Source organism: Rhyacophila brunnea, unplaced genomic scaffold (genome assembly GCF_057557595.1).
Source record: "Rhyacophila brunnea isolate RB1 unplaced genomic scaffold, BYU_Rbru_1.0 scaffold_10, whole genome shotgun sequence".
NCBI classification, from domain to species: domain Eukaryota; kingdom Metazoa; phylum Arthropoda; class Insecta; order Trichoptera; family Rhyacophilidae; genus Rhyacophila; species Rhyacophila brunnea.
In genome coordinates this window covers 32,887,603-32,909,219 of record NW_028232752.1, presented here as the reverse complement: position 1 = coordinate 32,909,219, position 21,617 = coordinate 32,887,603, and the positions used below count along the sequence as shown (strand labels likewise).

The window sequence follows — 21,617 nt, the reverse complement described above, 5'->3', positions numbered from 1 at the left end:
AAAAGCATTAACTCTAAGTAGCACTCACACCCGACTGATTGTCTTAGACAAATCGTTGGCACTTTTTCTTATCCTATATATTTTTCAAGATTGCATAGTCACTGTTCCATGAAGCTTCCTCACCTCCCTCTCCAGTTCTCATATCAATAAATTACTCCCTCACAGAAGCTATCCCAATTGAGTCTCACAGCTTTTACACTAAAACCAAAAGCTTTCGCTTCCGTCTAAGTAATATAAATGTGTCATCTGTAAGTAAAATTAAATTTATTGTTCGTAATTGTAATTATAATATAGTTTATGGTTATAATATTTATTATTTTGACATTTTCACAATATTATTAATCTCCTTTTAAATTACCTTTTAGTAGAGAGGCATGTGAAGGGAAAATAATAACGCAATTATAATTATTGTATGTTTGTAATTAAAAACATCCAATAAATCCTTTTTTCTAAAACAAAATATTAAACACTTAATTATTTTACAAAATTAATTTACAATAAAAGCAAACGGATTACCGATTTTAGTAATGTGGATTTTTGTTAGTAATAAATAATCAATACACTTTAAATCTCTTTCTTGTGTGGGTACGATTTTTTTAGAAATTTAAATACCTGGGGCCTGTTTGGTTAGCACCAATATATTTTTTTTTGATTATCTATAATTTTAAATAACAGACAACGTATATTTTGAACAAATTAAAACAACTGCTAAGACGATATTATTAGTACCTGAATCATTGCGTGTAATTGGTATTTAAGGATGACGGTTGCTTACGACGATCTGCCACCCTACTCGTGTATAATTAGAGATTGCAATACCGGTATTTCAAAACCGGTATCCCAGTATTTTTCGATACCGAAATACCGCTTTTAATAATCTGATAATACCAATATATTATTCGGTATTGAAAGTGAATACTAAATTATTAATTAACATAAAATATTTAACATGGCTGTATTTTTGTCGGGTTACGCGGTGTCTGGTTTACTTCCGTTGCCTTTTAATGTCCTTGTAAACCATCAATGGCACGTGCTTTAAAATATTAATATGTTTAGAAAGTGTAAGAGATTTATATAGATATATTTATTGGTAGATACTTCTGTTTTTCAATATATTTCACGAATAACGGTATCAATACCGGGATTCAAAAGAAAATTCCGAAATACGGTACTTATTAGTATTTTCATTCGGTATTGCTATCCCTATAATATATAACTAAAGCTTATAAGAGCCGGCCCACACTGACGTATTAACACGGCTGCGTAACCTAGTTTATAAATGTTTAAAGATAATTCATATTATGCACACTGCTCTTTCAAAATAGAATACCCAATGTCTCTATCGGGCTTAGTAATGTCACCGTTATGTCAATATTGTCACAGTTCGTAATTTCACTTCCATTTTCGATTGTAAATATTGAGATCTTGATAACGGACCTACCATTACGGTAAACTATTACTCTGACCTTGAAATAGGGCTAGCCTAACTGCGGTCAGTAAAAATAGTTTATTCTCTAGTCATACCATTATCTTAATATATATGTTATTAATGTCTATATTATTGATTTTCAAATTATTGACAAGCCAACATCCGCTAACTACAATACCTATATTTGATTTTCTTGAAAATGTTGTACCTCGTTGTACATAAATATCATCGTCAGCCACGGTGAGTTTTGCCAAAACCTACCAAAATTTTACAATATGTAAAATACTCAGTGCTCGAAATAGAAAATTTTACGAACCGGAGCGCTCGATAATTTTCCAAAAAATTACATCTGCCAGAATTTTTGTTATAACTATAGGTACCTTAACTACCTACTATGGAAGGATAAAATGCAAATAGCCATTAAAAATGCACATCGACTGAATATATGGACAGGCAACGTTTATCAGCGCCGCATACGAAAATACAACGCATTTTTACGAAATATATATATATTTATTTTCTTTTTTGTCTCTATTTTCTGCATATGTACCATCTACCCCCACGGGACGTCACTGTATTTTTACTTATAATTAATAATGTATTTATTTTGATTGATTTGATATATTATGTCGATTTAGTAATAACACAATCAGGGGCGTCCCTAGGAGCGGCTCGCTGAAAGTCGGATATTTTACAAACCGGTACGCCATTTTTGAGGTTTTTACGAACAGGAACTCCATCCTCGGAAATCCCACGAACTGGTACGGCACTCCGGTGCGTTCTGCTCCATTCCGAGCGCTGAAAATAATTTTATATTCTTACTCCATTGTGCGTGCGTAGGATTTAGCATTACATTCTAGTTCTTCTTCTCGGTCTATAGTCCTTCGTTTCCACGTAGATCCACCAAACTTAATGAGTTTTCCGATCTAATTTAAGGCAACCCTGTGGTCATTTAGTATCCCTTAGCTACCACTCTATAACTGCATTTGTCTAGCTAGAGATTAGAGTAACGGTTTAATACAATTAAATCATAATATATTATACATATTAGCGATGACAAAAAGTATCTGTGCTTATTTCGATATCTCATTCAATTTATTGAAGTTTTATAAAAAAAAAATGACTGCACGAAGCTCGATTTTATGTTAGTAAAAAGAATTTCAAATAAGAATAGTTTTTCAATGCTTATTAAAAATTCGTAAGAAGTATAGGTATATAAATTATTAATATTCAAGAGAACTTATTAAGGTACATTTTTATGATAAAAAATAATAATAATATACTATGTACCTACATAATAATAATAAGCTTTAAATGTAACGTACATTTTCTATATATCTTTTTAATAATTATAGGTACTTAAGTCGTTTTTTAGATACCCACGTATTGATTATTTAAGAGCATACATAAGTGAAACGGCAAATAATTTTCAACAGTAAGTAGGTGGGACAAAATTTCGCACTCGTCGCCAATCGGAAACCGACAGTAGAGGTGTGAGCTCGTCAATTTGTTTTGTGATGGCGTCTGAAGAATATATTCTTAAATCGTGTAAAGGTGACTAAAAAAGGTTACTCATGTACTTGAAAAAGAAAACATGTCAATGAATATACTATTATTATTACTAATATAACAATAAACATAACATTAAATGGACGCATGTTGAATTTTTATGACAAATTATATTTCGTTCGGCTCGCGTCATTTGCACAATCCGCGCATCGCCTAGTCACGATCTTTTCAGACCATGCCTCAGCTGAAGTATAGCCTTAACTTGTTGACTGCGGAGCATTTAATTACGTTTTAATTACCGGATTTAAATAACATGCTAATTATATCGAATGACCAATTAATTAGGACTACGGAACCTTTAAACTCACTAGTGTAGAATGACAAAGAACTTAAATTATATTAATAAAATTAGCAAAGATGCCAGCTGACATACGTTATTAAGGCTATTTAGCGAAAACTGTACCACTTCGGTGTCATTCACATATGAGTTTTAGACCTGTCAATGGCCGCTCCTCCGATATGACTGTCCGCATACAAACTGCGTATAACGGACGCAAAAATACAGCCGCATATTGTATGGGATTTTACGTAATATCAAAAATGCTATTTCAACAAAATTATTTTCACCCAAATCAGAAAAAGGTCCATATTTTACATTATGTATATGCTTATATCGTGAAGGTAAATAAATACATACGGGATTTTTGCTTTCATTTCTTAGAAATAGAGCTCCAATTTTTTATTTATTTTTCCAAGTATTTCTTTTGATAAGTATGCTGAAAACTTTAATAATTTGAAATGTTACCTAATTTAAAGTTGGAAGCGTATAATAAAAACAAAAATTTCACATGATATGTAATAATCTTTAACTTCAAAAACCCGCCAACATACGGAAAAAATCGTATAAAACTTAATAACGTACCGATTAATCAAAATTGTTAAATTCAAAAAAGTCAATATTGGCGAATAATTTCTTTGATAATTTAAAAATACATTTCATTGAATAAAAACTATATATCGTTAAAACAAATGGCTTGCGCTTGAAATACAATAACGTCGTTTACCACAAAATATATCGAAGTATTGAAAAATATACATAGAGGCATTTAGTTTATTTATAAAAAAATGGAAATGAAAACAGATTGCTTTTTCATAGATGTTAAAGATGTTAAAGATCATAGGACTACATAAACTAGAAAAAAATACTGTGTGAAAGTGCCATTTGTCAACATTCATATAGATGCACTCATATATAGCTAAAAATAATACTATTTTTATATAATAGATTGGCGAACCAATATAAAGTTGAAATATTCATAGTTAAAGAACGCGTTGATTTGAATATCAATATAAATTTTGGTAGGTATATATTTCGATAAAGCCGTTACATTTTACATGAGTTTCATCGGTATTGGTTAAGAAACATCTGAGAATAATACACACACGTCATTGAGCGATTAAGTGCAGCGTGCATAGCAAAGATGTAACGCGGGTCTTCTATTTATGCGATCACGCAATAAAGACGCGAATACAAATTTACGTGCATAAGAAAAAGACGACTTATATGTTACAGACAAAGTGAAAGATATATAAATCAAGACAAATATATAATGTAATATAATTTTAACACAAACACAAACACAAAATAAATTACTAGTAATTGAAGTAGGTATTTATCTGAAAATCTTTCGATTGACTTACAATACATTATTACCGAAATTTCGTTAGTGCTACATTTCGTACAGATCTATTTTAATGACAATATTTCGCATCATCACCATTGTCATAAGTGTCCCATAATCCCAGAACAGATCCTACTTTACTCGAATTATTTCCTCCATGTCCCCCTATTTTGGGCTAGTGTACTCCAGGTGTCTGCGCCGGCCACCCTTGTATCTTTATTGGCATCGTCCAACCACCCATAACTGTCAAATGACAGTTGACTGACCGTCCAGTCTAGTTTCAGGATTTTCCCGAGCACTGTCCATTCTTGGGTTACATGTAAATTGTACGTAAAACATTTCACCGTGGCACAATTCGCCGTGAGCTTTCTTATCGAAAAGAGATGACCGTATACTATACGTTCTCTTACTTTATTAGATTCAATATGAACATTAATACATTCAATTTCCATAGCTGATTTTGGCAAAATTCATGAATTCAATAATGAAAACTTAACTTAACCTAATAAATTATCCAGTATATCGGCTATTTTCAAAATTTGTTTGCTGCTGGCTTCCTGTAAAGTGTAAACCGACAAGAACCGTGTTTTATTTAGACATGAATTTTATGTCAGTACTATACGACCCAAAGAGGTTAGATGGTCTTTAATATACGGCCATATATTTCCGATACAACATTTCACGGTGAAGTGTGATGCGGTGAACTGCATACGTACAAGTTTCCGGACACGTCATTCTTGCTAAATGGCCAGCCCATCGGAACCTGCCAAAATTAATGAATACGGATATATCCAGTATATGCTAAATATGCCATTGTATAATATTAAGGCTCTACTTCAGCTGAGGCATGGTCTAAAACGATCGTGACTACGCGACGCTCAGATCGTGCAAACGACGCGTGACAAACAAAACATAATTTGTCATAAAAATTCAACATGCGTCCATTTAATGTTATTTTTATTGTTATTTAAGTAATAATAATATTATATTCATTGACATGTTTTGTTTTTCAAGTAAATACGTCACATTTTTTAGTCATCTTTACACGATTTATGAATTAATTCCTCCGACACCATCACAAAACAAATTGACGTGCTCACAGGTCGACTATCGCTCTCCGATTGGCAACGCTTGCGAACTTGCGTCCCTCCTGTATTGCTGACAATTATTTGCCGTTTCACTGAAGTTTTTCTCTTAAAAAATGCGTTTGTTGTAGGACGAAAATAAATGAATTTGCCATAACTTTATAAAACATGTAAGTCTGTCGGTCATAATAATACTATAAAATAATGAGACAAATTTTCCTTTATTATTTCTTTTAATAATATTTTCATTAATGACCACAAGTACTTCATAGTAAAATATTCTATCTACGCTACCATTATTTAGCCCCGAAACACTCACTACCTTCCTGACGAAGAAAACTTTCTTCTTTGAATACATTATTTTTATTTAAAAGCACATTGCCTTTCCTTTACTTCTTAAAAAAACTCCATTTTGAATTTTTTCTTCATTCTTCCCCATAAATAATTTATACCCTTAAGGTTTTCGTGGAAAGGCTTGTACAACACTTGAATTTTACGCAAGAGTGGTCGAAGTCTTGTGAGAATATTTTTAGTATTCATTAGGCATTTAATTTGATTGTTATATTATGTTATACATTGTTATAGATGGACGGCCATAGTAACTCACGACGAACACGTCAACCGAGAAGGCATCATTTTTGTTACATGCAACATTATCCGTTATTATGCTATCAATTTAACGTAGGTGTAAACATTGATGTACCTATAGGATACACCATTCGATACAATATCTAAAAAACAATCGTGGGTGCTTTTTCCAGAAAGAGTTATAGAATCTTTCTTATTGCATTATATTATTTATTGAGTTCAGTTTTAAGTAAGTACTTACATACCATCTATATTACATTATGTATTTTGTATTCGAAGTTTTATTTTTCTGTATAAAATTGTACTTAAGTATTTTTTTATTTTTTATTATTATTATTATTATATATATTCTCTTCTTCTCTATTGTGAGGGTAATATGTGTTATAATGTAATTCTCATGTTGTGCACGTCTTGAATTTAAATCTATTATGTCCACAGTGTTTTGTTTTTCTTAAATAAATAAATATATTTGTCTCTATTTATATCTCTGTCTGTAACGCATAAGCTTTCTCTTTCTCTCTCTAACGCACGTAATTTTGCATGCGAAAGAGATTACGTCTTTGTTGCGCGATCGCATTTATAGACCACCTACGGTGGTGCCTCCCTCTCATGCACTGCATTTAATCGCATAGTCGCGTATATGCATTTCGCTCACCCATTCACTCCAAATAGACCGGAATTGTCGAAATAGAGACCTACCAATAAAATTGACATTATAATCGATGCGTTCTTTAGTTATTTTTATCCTATACCTATTTATTTGCTTATGATATTAATATTAGATGAATAGTATTATTGAGCGCATCGATAAAAATGTTGACAGGTGGCACTGTTTTTATAGACGCATTAATTGGATAGAACAAAAACAATAATCTGGTATACAAATTAACGCAGTTCGGATATTTACTCTTAAATATTACAATGCAGATAGAGATAATTTTCTACCTGCATTGTATTCATTTTCATTGTTGTTTTTCACATAAATATATGATAAATTGTAATTTATATTACACATGTTCAAGTTATAAAAAAAACAACTGAAATACAATATGAGACTTCCCCGATGCATATTATTTTATTCACCCTCAAATTGTATGTCTTTTACCATGTGATTGCAAGATTTATGTTAACCGTACAATTTCATTTTATTTGTTAGTCTCCGGACGCCTAGCAATTCGTAGCCCTGAGCTGCTCATTTAACCTTAAAATCGGTAAATCTGGCCCTAGTCGTGACATCTTAAAAATTGTTTGCAGCCCAATGCGGGTACCTTGAGTTTCGAACTCCTGTCAAACGGTTTATGCATATACGATGGCCAAACAGAATATTTATGACCTCTTTACCAAGGAACTGATAAAAATATTAGGAAATTGATTTTCCCATTGAACGATTAAATAAAAAAAAAACGTTAAGTTCAAAATTTCTGAAACCATGTGTATAATTTTTATACTCCCATAAAACATTGATATTATTATAGATATCTACGGTGTACTTACTTAAAACAATATTTTGGCTTCAAATTTGCCTCTCTCATAAATAAATACCATAAATCTTTAAAAAATAAACAAGCCTCAAGAAATTTAACAGAGGGTAAGGATGATATAAAACGCAAAAGATACGCTCTGGTGATAAAAGCTCCAGCAAGCTTTTCTGGTACCGAGCCAAATGGGTCAGAAGCAGAACGAAAAGCTCGATGCGTCTTGCTCATATTATCTATATACGTTTTTATTTTATTCTGTTAACCTAGGCATTTGGATAACGTGACTTTTCGCGCAAAATTGTGTACGATTTTTCCTACGCCTTTTTCTATTTGAGTTTTCACTGTATCACGTTTTCAATATCAGCAAATTTGTATTTAGTCTATCGAAAAATAGTTACCCATTTATAGTTAAATCATATAAAATAAAATATTCTTTATAATAGGATCGGAACTGAAGTGAATTACAGTTCATTTTTAATAAATTTATTGACATCCTAAATCAAGCTTCAAAATTGAATTATGCTATATACACATTACTATTAAACATACATAATTCTGAAAACACTTCTGAGAAAATATATTATAACCAATAGTTGAAAAAAGTAAGATACCCTGCAGGAATCGAACTTGCATCTCTCGGGTTTCGAGCCCATGCACTTAGGCCACTGTTCTGAAGGCGTCATACTTAATTGCGACAATTTTTAACTAATGGCTCTCAATACTCTCTGAATCGCTTTCCAAATTGAGCTACTATTGACATTCTTAAATCTTGTAAATTATTCATTGAATAAAAAAAATATTTTATTAACACTACTAGGTAGTGTGATCTTATATGCTAGAATCATCAAAACATTCAATAACCAGTCATTTGTAGCTTCCTTCCAAACCACTAAAATAAAAAAATACATAAGATCACGTGACCCAAAAAAGTTCTAAACTTGTAGAAATATATCACTCGTCAGGTTGGTAGTGTGACATTATATCCGTGAGGTGACCTCAGTGTGCTTCTTATATATTTTGGCAGATTTAGCTAACCGACATAGTTCGTTTTTGGTTCAAAATGTGCTACGAGGTGGGAACATCTGTCTGATTTGATTTGATCATTTTAAATACAGATTAACACGATGACCACGATAGCCGATGCGATAACGTGTTTGCCTATCATGTCATGGGTCTCGGGCTCGAATCTCGGGTCTGGCAAAGAAATTACATATTGTATTTTTATATGTGTGTTTGGACCGAGATGATCTTCTTAGGATCGAACATGATAAAAACGACTTTGCAACATTCTTGACTTTTGGCGCGAGATTACTGTGAGCTCACATGCACTCACGTAACGTTATGGTAATTTATTTCTAGCATTACAATTACTGTTAGTGACAAATACATATAAATACCAATTTGTATTTACAAATTTGATTACAACACACTAATAATTTCTCCTACGTCGCTCTTTTTATTAAAATTTATCATCATCGTTGACAGTACAGCCTAAGTGGGTGTTAGCTACCCCCAAGAAACAGCTTCAATTCGTCTGTCTACCATAAGCTCCTTTTACTGCTAGACAGTCCAACCACCACGGTGTAAGTATCTCAACCCGAACAAATTGACCTCTCCAGTCTATTGAAGACGAACCTCTTGGGTAGTTTGATGTCTTCCACTCTTGAGACATGACTTTTCCAATGTATACTATACCATACATAAATAGTTTGCGATTATACTTTACTCATCATGTCCATATCAGAGAGGGACGTGCCAAGCGGGGGTGTTAATCCAAAATTTAGGGGCGAAATTCCGACAAAACATTTTTAATCATAATAATAAAAAAAAATACATAACCTATTCATTTGTATAAAATGAATTCTATGATGAAAAAAGTCGCCAGAGGCGCAATTCCATTTCCTTTCATTGAATATTTGATTGAAGACGATTTATATTATAATTTAGAATGTTTTATTATTTAATACATAAAGTAAGTCAATATTTTGATGACAATGAGATAATTTGTTCAACTTTTCTTTGACTTCTGTTAACTTCTGAAATAGTTTTGATTCGGGAGCGGAAATTCTGAGCTGGCACCCTGTCGCGTCTCTGACATCGGGGAAGTTTGAACTGTTCCGTGGTAAGTATATGCCCACTAAAGTACAGTTTTTGACCGCGGTATGCACCTCAACGTGCAGGTCAAACTCGTCGTATATGGATAGCTAATGAACAGACAAACTCAATGTAGTTAAGTAGTTATATTAGATGAGTATATACTTGAACCACATTATCTACGTGTAATAATTTGTGGATACCCGCGTCATATTGTTTTATAACAAGGTTATATTTATTATTTATTGTAACTCAGAGTTAAAATTAGCTTAGAAAATACAAGCCGTACTAAATGCGTACATAACACTTTCGGATAGGCAAGTTACGTGTTAAAATATAAAATTGTCCCAGTTTTGAGTAAAAGACTTCAGTATTATTAATATTTGATAGTAAGGCTTGCGGGAATAGCGTTACACTTGCTTGTGAACATCGGCATGTGTAAATAAAGTTTTTTTGTATTCTCAGCACATCTGCTATTGTTTGTTTCCAGGAATAAAATTATAAGTTTACCTTTGGTGGTCTGGTCTATATATCACGAGCCTCGTAGCACAGTTACGTGTTTTGTTTGTTGTATAACGTAGTGTACTTGATTTTGTTACCATCAGCTTTCACTATTTTATTGAGAAAAGCTCACGAAATTTTGTTTTATTATACAAAAGTATCAGACAAGAGATCTTTATTTAGGTACGCATTTTTTTCGACGTATATACGTATAAATGAAAACTCTGCCATTCTAGGCAGTGTTGACCTGTGTGTCGCTGATAACTATCTTAGAAATAGAGAGCATCATTTGTTTATTCTCCCAAGATACAGAACTAACCTGCCACTGGTAATCTCAATTGGGAGGGCGATAACTATGTTCTACCAATTTGCTTCCGGTGTTGATATATTCCACTTGCGTGAGGGTGAGTTTAGGTGGACGAGATTTTATAAATTCTTAAAATAGGCTCTCCTTAGCAAACTCGATGTACTTCTTTGAACTTCTATATAGATGTCAATTGTATTTTCACTGCTTTTGAATGTTTATAAAATTATGTTCTCTTTATCATTTTTATCGCTTTTATTACTTTTTTGTTTTTTACAATGTTATAATGTTTCATGTCATGTTGTAAACGTCTTAAACTCATAATTTATAATGTCTACAATATGTTAAAGAAATAAATTGAATCTAATTGAATCTCCGATGGAAAGTACCTACGTTTTGGATTCTCCTTTTTTATAGATAGTTACTATCACGCAGTATGTATTTTTATAACATATGAATTCTCTAAAATACAGCAAAAAAGTGTTTATTTATTTTTTTACATACACGTGGTGATTTCTAAATTAAGTTAAAAAAAACAATAGTTTTTCCAATAGGTACAATATTTTTTTAATTTTCAAAAAAGTGTTTTTTTAGCTCGACACACCTAACCATATTCGTGAGCAATTATCCCATTTTTATTTAATGATATAAGCTAAGAGTTACATTTGGTGGTGTATTTTGCCACGTAGATAAACATGATGCAAATATCATTCGCATATATAGCTATAGAGTGGAATCGTGCAACATCTACGCCCCGTCGTAGAGGGTTGGTAGTAATAAAATTATTGAACCGCTACAAAATTACTTCCTGTCGTCAGAAAGTTAAGATAAAATGATTCATGTATGTATATCAAATTTTAGTTTGTTAAGTAGTCAAAAACATATAATATGAATTATTTCCCTGCGTATTTCTTGAAAAAAATATGATTTATATGATTAACTCATATCTTAAAAGTTTAACCGTAGAGCAGCTACGTCGTAGAGATGGGAGGATAGCAACACATATTATATTTTATCATTTGATTTAAAAAAATACATATTTTACGAAAAAATAATATTAGTCACTTGCTCAACCTGTCAGGTGAAATTGATTAGTAATCATGTTTCTGAAGCGTTCTCCATTGATAGTAGGTCCAATTATACCTCCAGTCTAAGTGCCAAAAATGTGAAACTGAAATATAATAAAAAAAACCATACAATATAATATTACATTATGAAAACATATTTATTTTTACAAAGTTACAGAATAACATCAGTATAATATGATAAGTTTACATAATTCTAAAGATAAAATAAACAAAGGAAGAATAACATATTTAAACGTTCTATGTAGAGGGGTATATAGGGGCACATAGATCCTGCCCATATTACATTGTATTTTTGTGACAAAAATGGTAGACAGAATACCATTAGGCTTGACATATAGATTGTATTGTATTCAAGTAAAAAACTTGTTATAGAATTTTTTGCACTTAGACCCTATAGACTTTCAACCCTTCAATTCATGATGGTTTTTTTTTTAATTTTTAATATTTTGACCAAATATTTGATATTGATAGATTAGCCTGCATATAATAATAAAAAAACTATATGTAACGTATTTCTTTGCTCTTCTGTTACAGATCCATCCACCCGCGGGTTAAAGAAGTTCGGCGATAAATGCGACATCACGAATGAGTGCGGGTTCGGGGGTTCCGTCTGCGACCCCAGCAAGAGATCATGTCAGTGTACACCAGATCTGCCAGTCACCAACCATCTCGACAAGTGCGGCAAAGGTACCTAATTAAACACTTCATTAATTGTTTATATAGAAACCGCCATTTATTTCCGAAATAACAACTCACCATGAACTATACAGCATACATACAAATTTCCGGATACGATTTATACTATTCAATTTTAAGTTTATTATATAACACTCAGAGTAATAATATAAAGAGAGAGTATATTGTCCAGCTACATGAAGCCGTTTTTCTTGTGTATAACGCACAGTAGAACCTCAATTTTATAATTATTAACGTAATTTAAATACGTGACTATAAAACATTATACCATCATTTTACTTCTCAGTAAGGCTACCAAATTTAAAGACAACATAGTTAACCATATTTTCTACTAAATTAACAAAAAAATAATTATCTAATTAACTTTATATTTTACACAAAAAAAATCACATTTCAGTAATACGTTCTTGCAGTTTTTGAATGAATTGAGTCATTCAAATCAATATTAACCGGCGACGTGTACAAAAAATATTTAATTCAACCGTAAAAATTTTGTCTTACTCTAACGTATATTGCGGAGAATATAAGCGTGCCCAATGCTTTCTCACTCGCACTTGTGGTTCGTTTTTGTTCAGGATTTAATATGACAGGTATATCTTCAATTAGCGTAGACTTTACCAACGTACCTACAACTACACTCTTTGAGTAAACTAAGAGTATTTTTTTCTTAAATAATATTACAAATAATTATTAATGTTCCGTTTGATAAACAAATAAACAATTACTAGCTAATGCGCCCCTGGAATTTATTTTTTCGTATGTGTCTATCAATGACGGCCATCTTCAAATCTATCCGGTAATGCCAACATTATCGATTATGAGTAATCACCAAATAATTTTTCCACCGATATTCAATACAGAATGTTAAATAATAATAATACGAGGTTTATTTTTCCATACACCGTAATCGCTCAATTAAATTCTCATGATAGTGCGATAAAAAACATAAAGTTAATTACCATAGCACTTTTACACAATATTGAATGTCAAATCATTTAGTATTCTATGTGCTTTTTTAGGTAAAGGAAATAAAACAAAAAATAGTAAAAAATAAAAAGGATAGTAAATTAGAGAGATGTTCTTTTAACATTTATTCGTAAAAAGTAGGTAAGCTATTAACTCTTCACGGATTAATAAAATTACAAAGTTCATTTCCTCAATACCCACTACATATTAGGTATCGATTTAACTATTATATGACAAGTACTTGGTCCAGAGTCTACGCCTCTTTTCATGCCACTCCTACGGCTTGTTTATTACTCTTCTATCATCTTTGTTAGATGCAATGTTTCCCCGTAATTTATTGGAGGAACTCATTAAATAGTATATAAAACCTCAGAGAAGACGCATGCCTACTTCATTATTATTAAGTTCGACAAGGATAAAAATGTTGAACATTTTCACTCTAGCTCACTGGTTACTAATGGACTACAGTATTTTTGGCTTTTTTTAATTTACCCTCAACTTTGGCAGTTTCTGTAATCAAGAAAACTTAGTTAGTGCTTTCAAATATGTCATATTATCATAATCAATTACCTCTACGTTTTAATCATACATTAAATGCGTATAATTACAAAATTGTTTATGTGCTATGTTATGTTTACCTTTCGTTTATGTGCTAACATTTTTAATTTGGTTAGTTTACTTTTCAATAATACAAAAAATTGGCTTTCATTATTTTGTAACTAGAACTAAAAGAAACTCTGACAGCTTTGCTTTTTCTCTCGCAATTATTATCGATTCCCAGAGTTAATCTTTTACCAATTCCATCCCAATTTCTCTCTAACCCAATGAAGTCGTTGTCGCTTCTGTGGACTGCGACAACGCCGGAAACCCCATACAAAATAGGGTCGTATTTAACGTGTGCGTAGTTCGAATGCGTTGAACACAATAGCAAAATTCGGACTCTAAAGGTAACCAGACATTACAGAATTAGATGCTTATCTCCTAATTTTTTCAGTATACCTATAGATAATTATTATAAAATTACCCTTAATAATATCTTCCGTGTCCCATGTTTAACTGTTAATTTGGTCACGAGTGTTTGTTTCAGGTGGCCTTGGGCAAAATAAACAAATTATGCATAATATAAGCGGGAAAATTGCTTGCGTTTGTCATAAAAGGTCTAAAATTAGCCAGTGCTTGTGGGTAAATGCGTACGTACTCTTACTTGGGCCACTCCTACTGTTAAATAATTCAGTATCATTTCGGCGAACGTGTCCGTTCGTGGAAACTGACAATTTTCCCACAACTTAAAAAAAATTACATTAGTAAAATATAATTTATAATGCCTAAAGTCTTACGTTAATATGTAAATTGTCTTATATTTATATTTCATATATATCGCAATTCCTAACACAACGTTTCACTTTTGAGCATTTTCAAGGTCTACGAATGGGTATTTATTATTAATTATTATTACGTATAGAACTGACGTTTATAGTTGCATCAACATCCTCAATTGACAGTATTGTTCGATGTATAGAATTTTTCCACAGTTATAAATTTAGTTTACTTTACAATGTCAAGTGTAATATAACTAATTCGATATAATATAATAGTATACACTGCATACTTAGATGGTAAGAAGCACTTTAAAAAAATGGAACATCTCTTCTGCAATCGAGACAATAATATACGATGGGCTGATCACGTTACCAATGAAATTTTTTAAGACATGCCGATAGAGAACATAATATAGCTACAATCAAGCAAAAATATTGCATACTCCATCCATATTTTCCTCAATGAGTAGGTATAGAAGTTTGAGGGCAATGGAGGCATTTGTAGAAAAAGAATGTCTTGGCTAAGCAACCTTCGCAAGTGAATCAATTTCCAAGATGTTGGTGATATAATGCTACTGGTCCACGATATACAAATAATAAGCAGACATCAAAATTGTGATACATTTTAACTGAACTACTAAGGATGTATATGAACTGTATTTTAGCTCTACAAATGGATTACTTTTCAGATTTTTACTAGAAAACGTCTTAAACAGTTGCATAACTTAATTATGTCATGATGAAAACAGACATTGAGAAAATAATTAAATTTTCTATATGTGTGATTATAGTAAAATCCACGGTTCCACTAACGAAGTGCATTCATTATATGTGATTCTATGTGTATTTCTTTCTATAGATGACAAAATAGGTTATTTCAGAACAAAATCATTTTAAATCAAACGCAGGAATTCCAGCATTTTCAGTCCCAGATTTATAAGATTAACAATTAACGTATCGGGTCGTATATTAAAAAAATTCTCTTTGGAAAAATTTTATAGCAACATTTACGGTTACAGTAATTTTACGTTTTGCATGACAAAAATCAATTTTGCATGCACCAGTGATATTCAACCAGTAGGTATTTAAAAAAAAGATATTTTAGTATTAAAGTAAAAAATAAAACATTTATAATAACTGAGAATTGGGAGTCGGATAATTTGGCCTTGCGACAGCCTTTTCCATAGTTTGAATCCACCACTCGTGGTATTCAGAATGAAAATCCCATGGCATTCTCAGTTTGGTATAATATGCTGTATGATTTGTTATATGACCAAAAATTGGAGAATCCGACGCGGAAAACCCGATGAAAATGTGAATTTCACTTATAGTGGACTCGTTCATCCGTTCACGAAACTCTCAGCATCGACCCCCAGCACCATATTATTTCAAAAGCGTCTAGCCTTTGCCTTTTTCTTACCATTACTCTGCAATTTTCAGAGACATACATACAAATTGGGAAGGCAAGATAGTATCTTACTAGACCCATTTTAGTCGTTTGTTTTAACATTTTTTGCTATTGATACTAGTCTCGAATTTAGTTTTGTTAGATATACTCCATAGATAAACTCATTGGCTGACGATCTCCACATTTTTAGCAGCAGACTTGATATTGCATAGCATTATTACGATTTATGACCATCAATTTAGTCTTGGACATGCGTATCTTTAAGACCTTCAGTTCGCTTTATTTTTCAACCCAATAGAGCAAGGTAGCGACCACTTCGGGTGAGTTTTCCTTTAGTAGGTACCTAATGTGTCATCAAACTGAATAGAGTTTTTCTCGAATCTGAAGTTATGGAGTCATTGAGATGTTTGTCCATCCATGAGATTCTCAATATCCGCCTCCAGAACTGAATTTCAAATGCGGCGAGACTGTTCTTTCTAGCCTTTATAATTCATAATTATGACCTATTTATACATACAAATTGAGAAGATTATAAATCTTACTAGATACATTTTAGTCGCTTTTGAAATGGTTTTGTTATTCCAAATCGGTTGCAATTTTGGAACAGCATTTTTTTAAATTGCTATTCTTCTTGTCTGTCAGCCATGTACCCATCTTTATTAGAGATGCTGGAGTTTAAATACACGTATTAACTGCACACGTATATCTCAGCACCTGGGTTATTACAGTAAGTAAAAATCATTCCATACCGTATACACACAAACTTTAAAATATAAGATTCTTATTACTGAAAATACAGAGTTTTGAAAAACATATAAATTAGAAAATCTCCGAGAAGTATAGTAACCTAACCCGATCTCAGCTGAAGCTTTATAATTTTTTTCAATGCGAATGCATCTCCACATTCGTTAAACTTGGACGATGGTCGAGGTGCATCCTGGATACCAAACCGGACGGTCGTAGATGAATTTGTAGGCCCAAACTTCAGTGGTTGGATGGTATCAATGAGGACACTGGCTAAGGATAGGAAGGGATGGAGAAAGTTCTTACAGAACGCTAGGACCAAGGAGGTAGGTTATTAAACCACTGACGATGATGATGATTAAATCAAATTTCAGGTTCAGAGGTTCCAAACATCGCCAAGCTAAAGCAAGCAGTTTTATCATTAAAGCGAGGAAATAATACTATAAAAATGATGTATAGATGGTGCCAGGTGTTAGCAAAATTTATTTATGATATCTTTTGAAAGACGTCAAAAAATCATTCTGGTTAAATTTTGGTGTGCCAAAAACATGGCAGAGAAAACGCTTTTTCGGAGAGTTATTAATCGCTGTAAATTTTAACCGCGTTGCAGCAACCACGCACGAATGTCGAAACGTTAATTTATTTCGCTACAACGCGACGTTGGGGCTAATCGGCATTATTATGAAACGCGCCGCCATTTCAACCCCACTTGTTTCATATCGCAACCCCACAAACGATTTGTCTAGAGTTTCGCATGATAACAAGTTTTGTCGGAAATTTTGAACACGGAACAATAGCAAGAAAATTAGTTTTACGCTCGAAATATTATGTTACAAGAGCTAGTTTTGAAAGGGGGATATACAAAATATGTAATTTACTATAATAGTATATGTTTTACTATTTATTTGTCATTATGTTGTAGTAATACTACAATCCTATTTAAATTTTTTAAAAATAGACTTTTTGCTGTCTTATTAAGACGGGTGTATATTCTATAATTGTCTTTTGTTTTCATTCATATTCTCAACTCAACTAACCCAGATTTAATTATTTTCCATGTGACCGCTGGAGGATTTATCTATGATATATCTGGGTGTCATCATTTAGATGGTTTTCGTCATGTCTGTCCGCTCTAGCCTCAGTCCCATACACCATAATAAATTATGCTTTGACATATTCATAACTACTGTCTGTTAATTATCCTGTTCGTATATATTTCCAAATAATTTCTTGTCGACATACTAAGATGAATGCGACTGTATAAACTTAATTAAAATACAACAAAATTTGCATCATGATAACATATTCTTATGAAAAAACATATTAACGCGAATCTAGGGGATACGGGTTTAAGTCCCATCGGCATGGGCACCGGCAGCATGGTGCAAGGTCACCACCTTTGGTTCATTTTTTTTTTAGATAATTATTGTATAATATATAAATATAACAATATTATTTATTGGAGCAAGTTCTACACATAAAAAATCAAAACAAAAAAATGTCTAAGTACCTAAGTGAATATCGAAGGTACATAGTACTATGGGGTGGCTGCAAATTATAAACTGAGACGCCTACGCAAAATATCCAACACTTGTGGTATGTATGTTTAAACACATTATTCTTAAATAATTTGATTGTTTAAATAAACAGCTACTTTAAAATCTTATTCTTTACCAAAATGTTTAAAAATGAACAAAAAATATTCTACTGAGCAGGTATATAAGTAGGTATAAGGTATGATAAAAAATACCTTTGTATAAATTCGAACGTAGTATAATTTTCTACTTAACAAAGGATACAATGTAATAGAAAAACTGTGGAAAATTCGCGAAAATGGTACTTTCCGAGCTTACGCATTATGAGAACTAAACACGCCACGTTTTGTATGAAAGTTTTTACATAAATGAGACAAAAAAAGTTATAATCGATGCTGTCATTTTGTTGAAGAAATAGACTTTAGTTTAGATGACATGGGATTTTTTGATTCAACCCAAATCATTCCACTTCGGAAGCAGTGTTCACACGATCCGCTGCTATCGGCTATTCGGCTGCTATCGGCGGCTATCGATGGTAGTTTATCGTATGTATGTATTGAGAATAATAATTGATACAATAAATTAGCCGTAAAAACTGTCAAAACTGTGTATCTCGCTCTAAAACTTAACACAGCTAAGAGAGGTGCTGTTAAAACATAGCACCTTTTGATAGTTCAGACGGTTAACGTATTGTAACAATTAACCGCTTCAATACATAAACATGAAAAACTACCCTCGATAGCCGCCAATAGCAGCCTTGTGTATAGATTTGATGCGCAGATCTCGTTATTAACTTAGGTATTAATGGACACTGCTTTAGGTGCAGTTACTAGAAATATCTACTGACAATTTTGCAAGGAATTTAATATAATTTACTGAAATTTACATGTACACATACTAATTAATTAATATGTAGATATCTAAAACAAAAAGTATTATTATTTAATAAAATAAGCGTTCTGGTGGTTTTATAGAGATTTGTAATTTATAAAATTGTAAGTGTAAATTTTTAATTTCGCCAATATATTTATGACGCTGTGTGTGTAATTTTTAATATTCATGAAGCTATTTTATAAGTAATTACAAGATAAAAAGAACTTTTGATATACAAAGTTTTTGAATTTTCTGTTGAATCATATAAACTTGACTTGACTAGCTTAAACGATCAAAAAATTTTGTACTTGATAGAAATAATACTGAAATGTCATTTTGACATTCATATTGATTTCCATAGTAACGCACGTATATATTAATAATTTAGTTGCTAGGACCCCAGACCCCTAGCAACCAATAATAGTGGATTGGATTACGGATTTCTTCCGAAATAACTTTTCATACAAAACAGAATTAACTGAAAATGAATTCAATTCTACTTAAAGATGGCTAAAAGTATTAAAATACATTGGCATCGTATTCTAAAAGTTTCAAATGTCTAGCTAGTCGGGAAGTTAGTTAAAAATCGATTGCAAGATTTGTACCGGATAAACAACCACCGGACAAATAAGATTATTTTTTTCTCACCATGTTCGATCCTAATAGGATCATATGGGCCTCCACAGAATAGAGGTTTGTATTAACAGATTTTTTTTTGTTTTTTACGAAAAAATGGATGTCAGCCACTTGCTCAACCTATTAGGTCCATACCCTGACTCGCACACAATTTGAAAAACAATATGTGTACTTGCCAGACCCAGGATTCGAACCTGGGACCCACAGCGTGACAGTCCAACGCTTAAGCCGCGCGGCCACCAAAAAAAAAACAAAAAAAACAACGTGGAACCGAAAATATTAAATTGTTTTTTTTTTTAATTAAATAACAAAAATGAAATTTCACATAAACTCACTATTATTAGTGATCAAATCAGTAAACATAAAAATAATAACTCATTAGATTGGTAGTGTGCTATCGATTTGTTTATATAAGGCTCTATATTTGACGATAGCATATTATTCAGATCATCGTAGTCAACTATTTGCAGTCAGTTCGTGTTTCTAGATGCATGACTATAGCGCCGGCTAGACGCTCATGCTTTACAAAAAGCTTACCTGCGCAAACCGATTTGTATCGGGAAGCCCGTGTGTATGGACGGGAAAACGGAAGCTCGCGCAAACCGAAAAGCACTGTAAAGGTCTATATCGCGCAGGCAAGTCACTGCCGTCTAGCCGGCGCATATAAGTGTGAATAGTTAAGTGGATAGTTAAGTGGACCAATTATTTTTAGCGTCTTTTTATTGCTTACTTGCTCTCAACGCCTCCCAATTCCCTACTACGCCTGTAGACAGCAAAGAGCCTACTTTAAGAAACCGCGGTATTTACTATAGTTTACTCAGTAACCTACCGACGTATATGGTAGAAATTTTGGAATTAATTAAAATTCTATATTTATTGTATATTATGAATGTTTTGTTTTGTCATATTACTTAGGGCATGTTTCACTTCCTTCGATAGTTATTTGTTTCATTCGTATACCCTACTTACTTATAAATTTAATGGAAACATAGTGACGGCTTTTCAGTTCCATCCTGTGAGCCTTTAAGTGCGCGACAGTCAATTTCAAAATAATGTAGAACCTCCGCGGTATATTTAATGAGTTATAGCCCCCGTACGTCATTTCATGACATCGGGGATTGCAATACCGGTATTTATCAATACTAAAATACCGTCTTTAAAAATCCGAAATACCGGTATTTTTGGTAGGTATCCAAACATCGTGCATAATAATAAAATAAATTCTATCAAATATATGTATACAATAATTGTTCGCGGTAAATTACATACCATATAATCGGAAAGTAGTGGTGGCAAATATTTGCAATACCTAATTCTATAATGTAAGGTATTTATTATAGGTAGTGTCTACGTCCAAAAAGACGCGTTGAATCTGAGATGGTTTTTCCTGCAGCCGGACTTAAGATAAAACCAAAACTAGGATACTCCACTTGATGAAGCAGCCTTTTTGAGTGTATATTTTATTAGGGATATTTATAAAAGTCAGCAGCTCTACCATATGTCGTGGGTATTTTGTAAAAAAGGCGAATTAACCAAAATGCTATTTTACAGGAGGAGGATTTTTAACTTTTGACATGTATTTATTAATTACCTGTGGATGATTATATTTATTGTCTGACAAGTTTATAATAAAGCTTAGAAAGAATTCTGTTCTTATAATAGGCCTAATATGTCACATTCGC

The 21,617-nt window shown here is 32.3% G+C and overlaps 1 protein-coding gene across 2 annotated transcripts in view; it reads left to right on the top strand.

Moving 5' to 3' along the window:
• jus (EB domain-containing julius seizure protein) overlaps window positions 1-21,617 on the top strand; it is a 246,225-nt gene that overhangs the window by 208,206 nt on the left and 16,402 nt on the right. For both annotated transcript variants that reach the window (XM_085953442.1, XM_085953441.1), the window contains exon 3: window positions 12,293-12,445. In XM_085953442.1, the coding sequence (XP_085809568.1) occupies window positions 12,293-12,445 (153 nt within the window). The remainder of the gene's footprint in view (window positions 1-12,292; window positions 12,446-21,617) is intronic.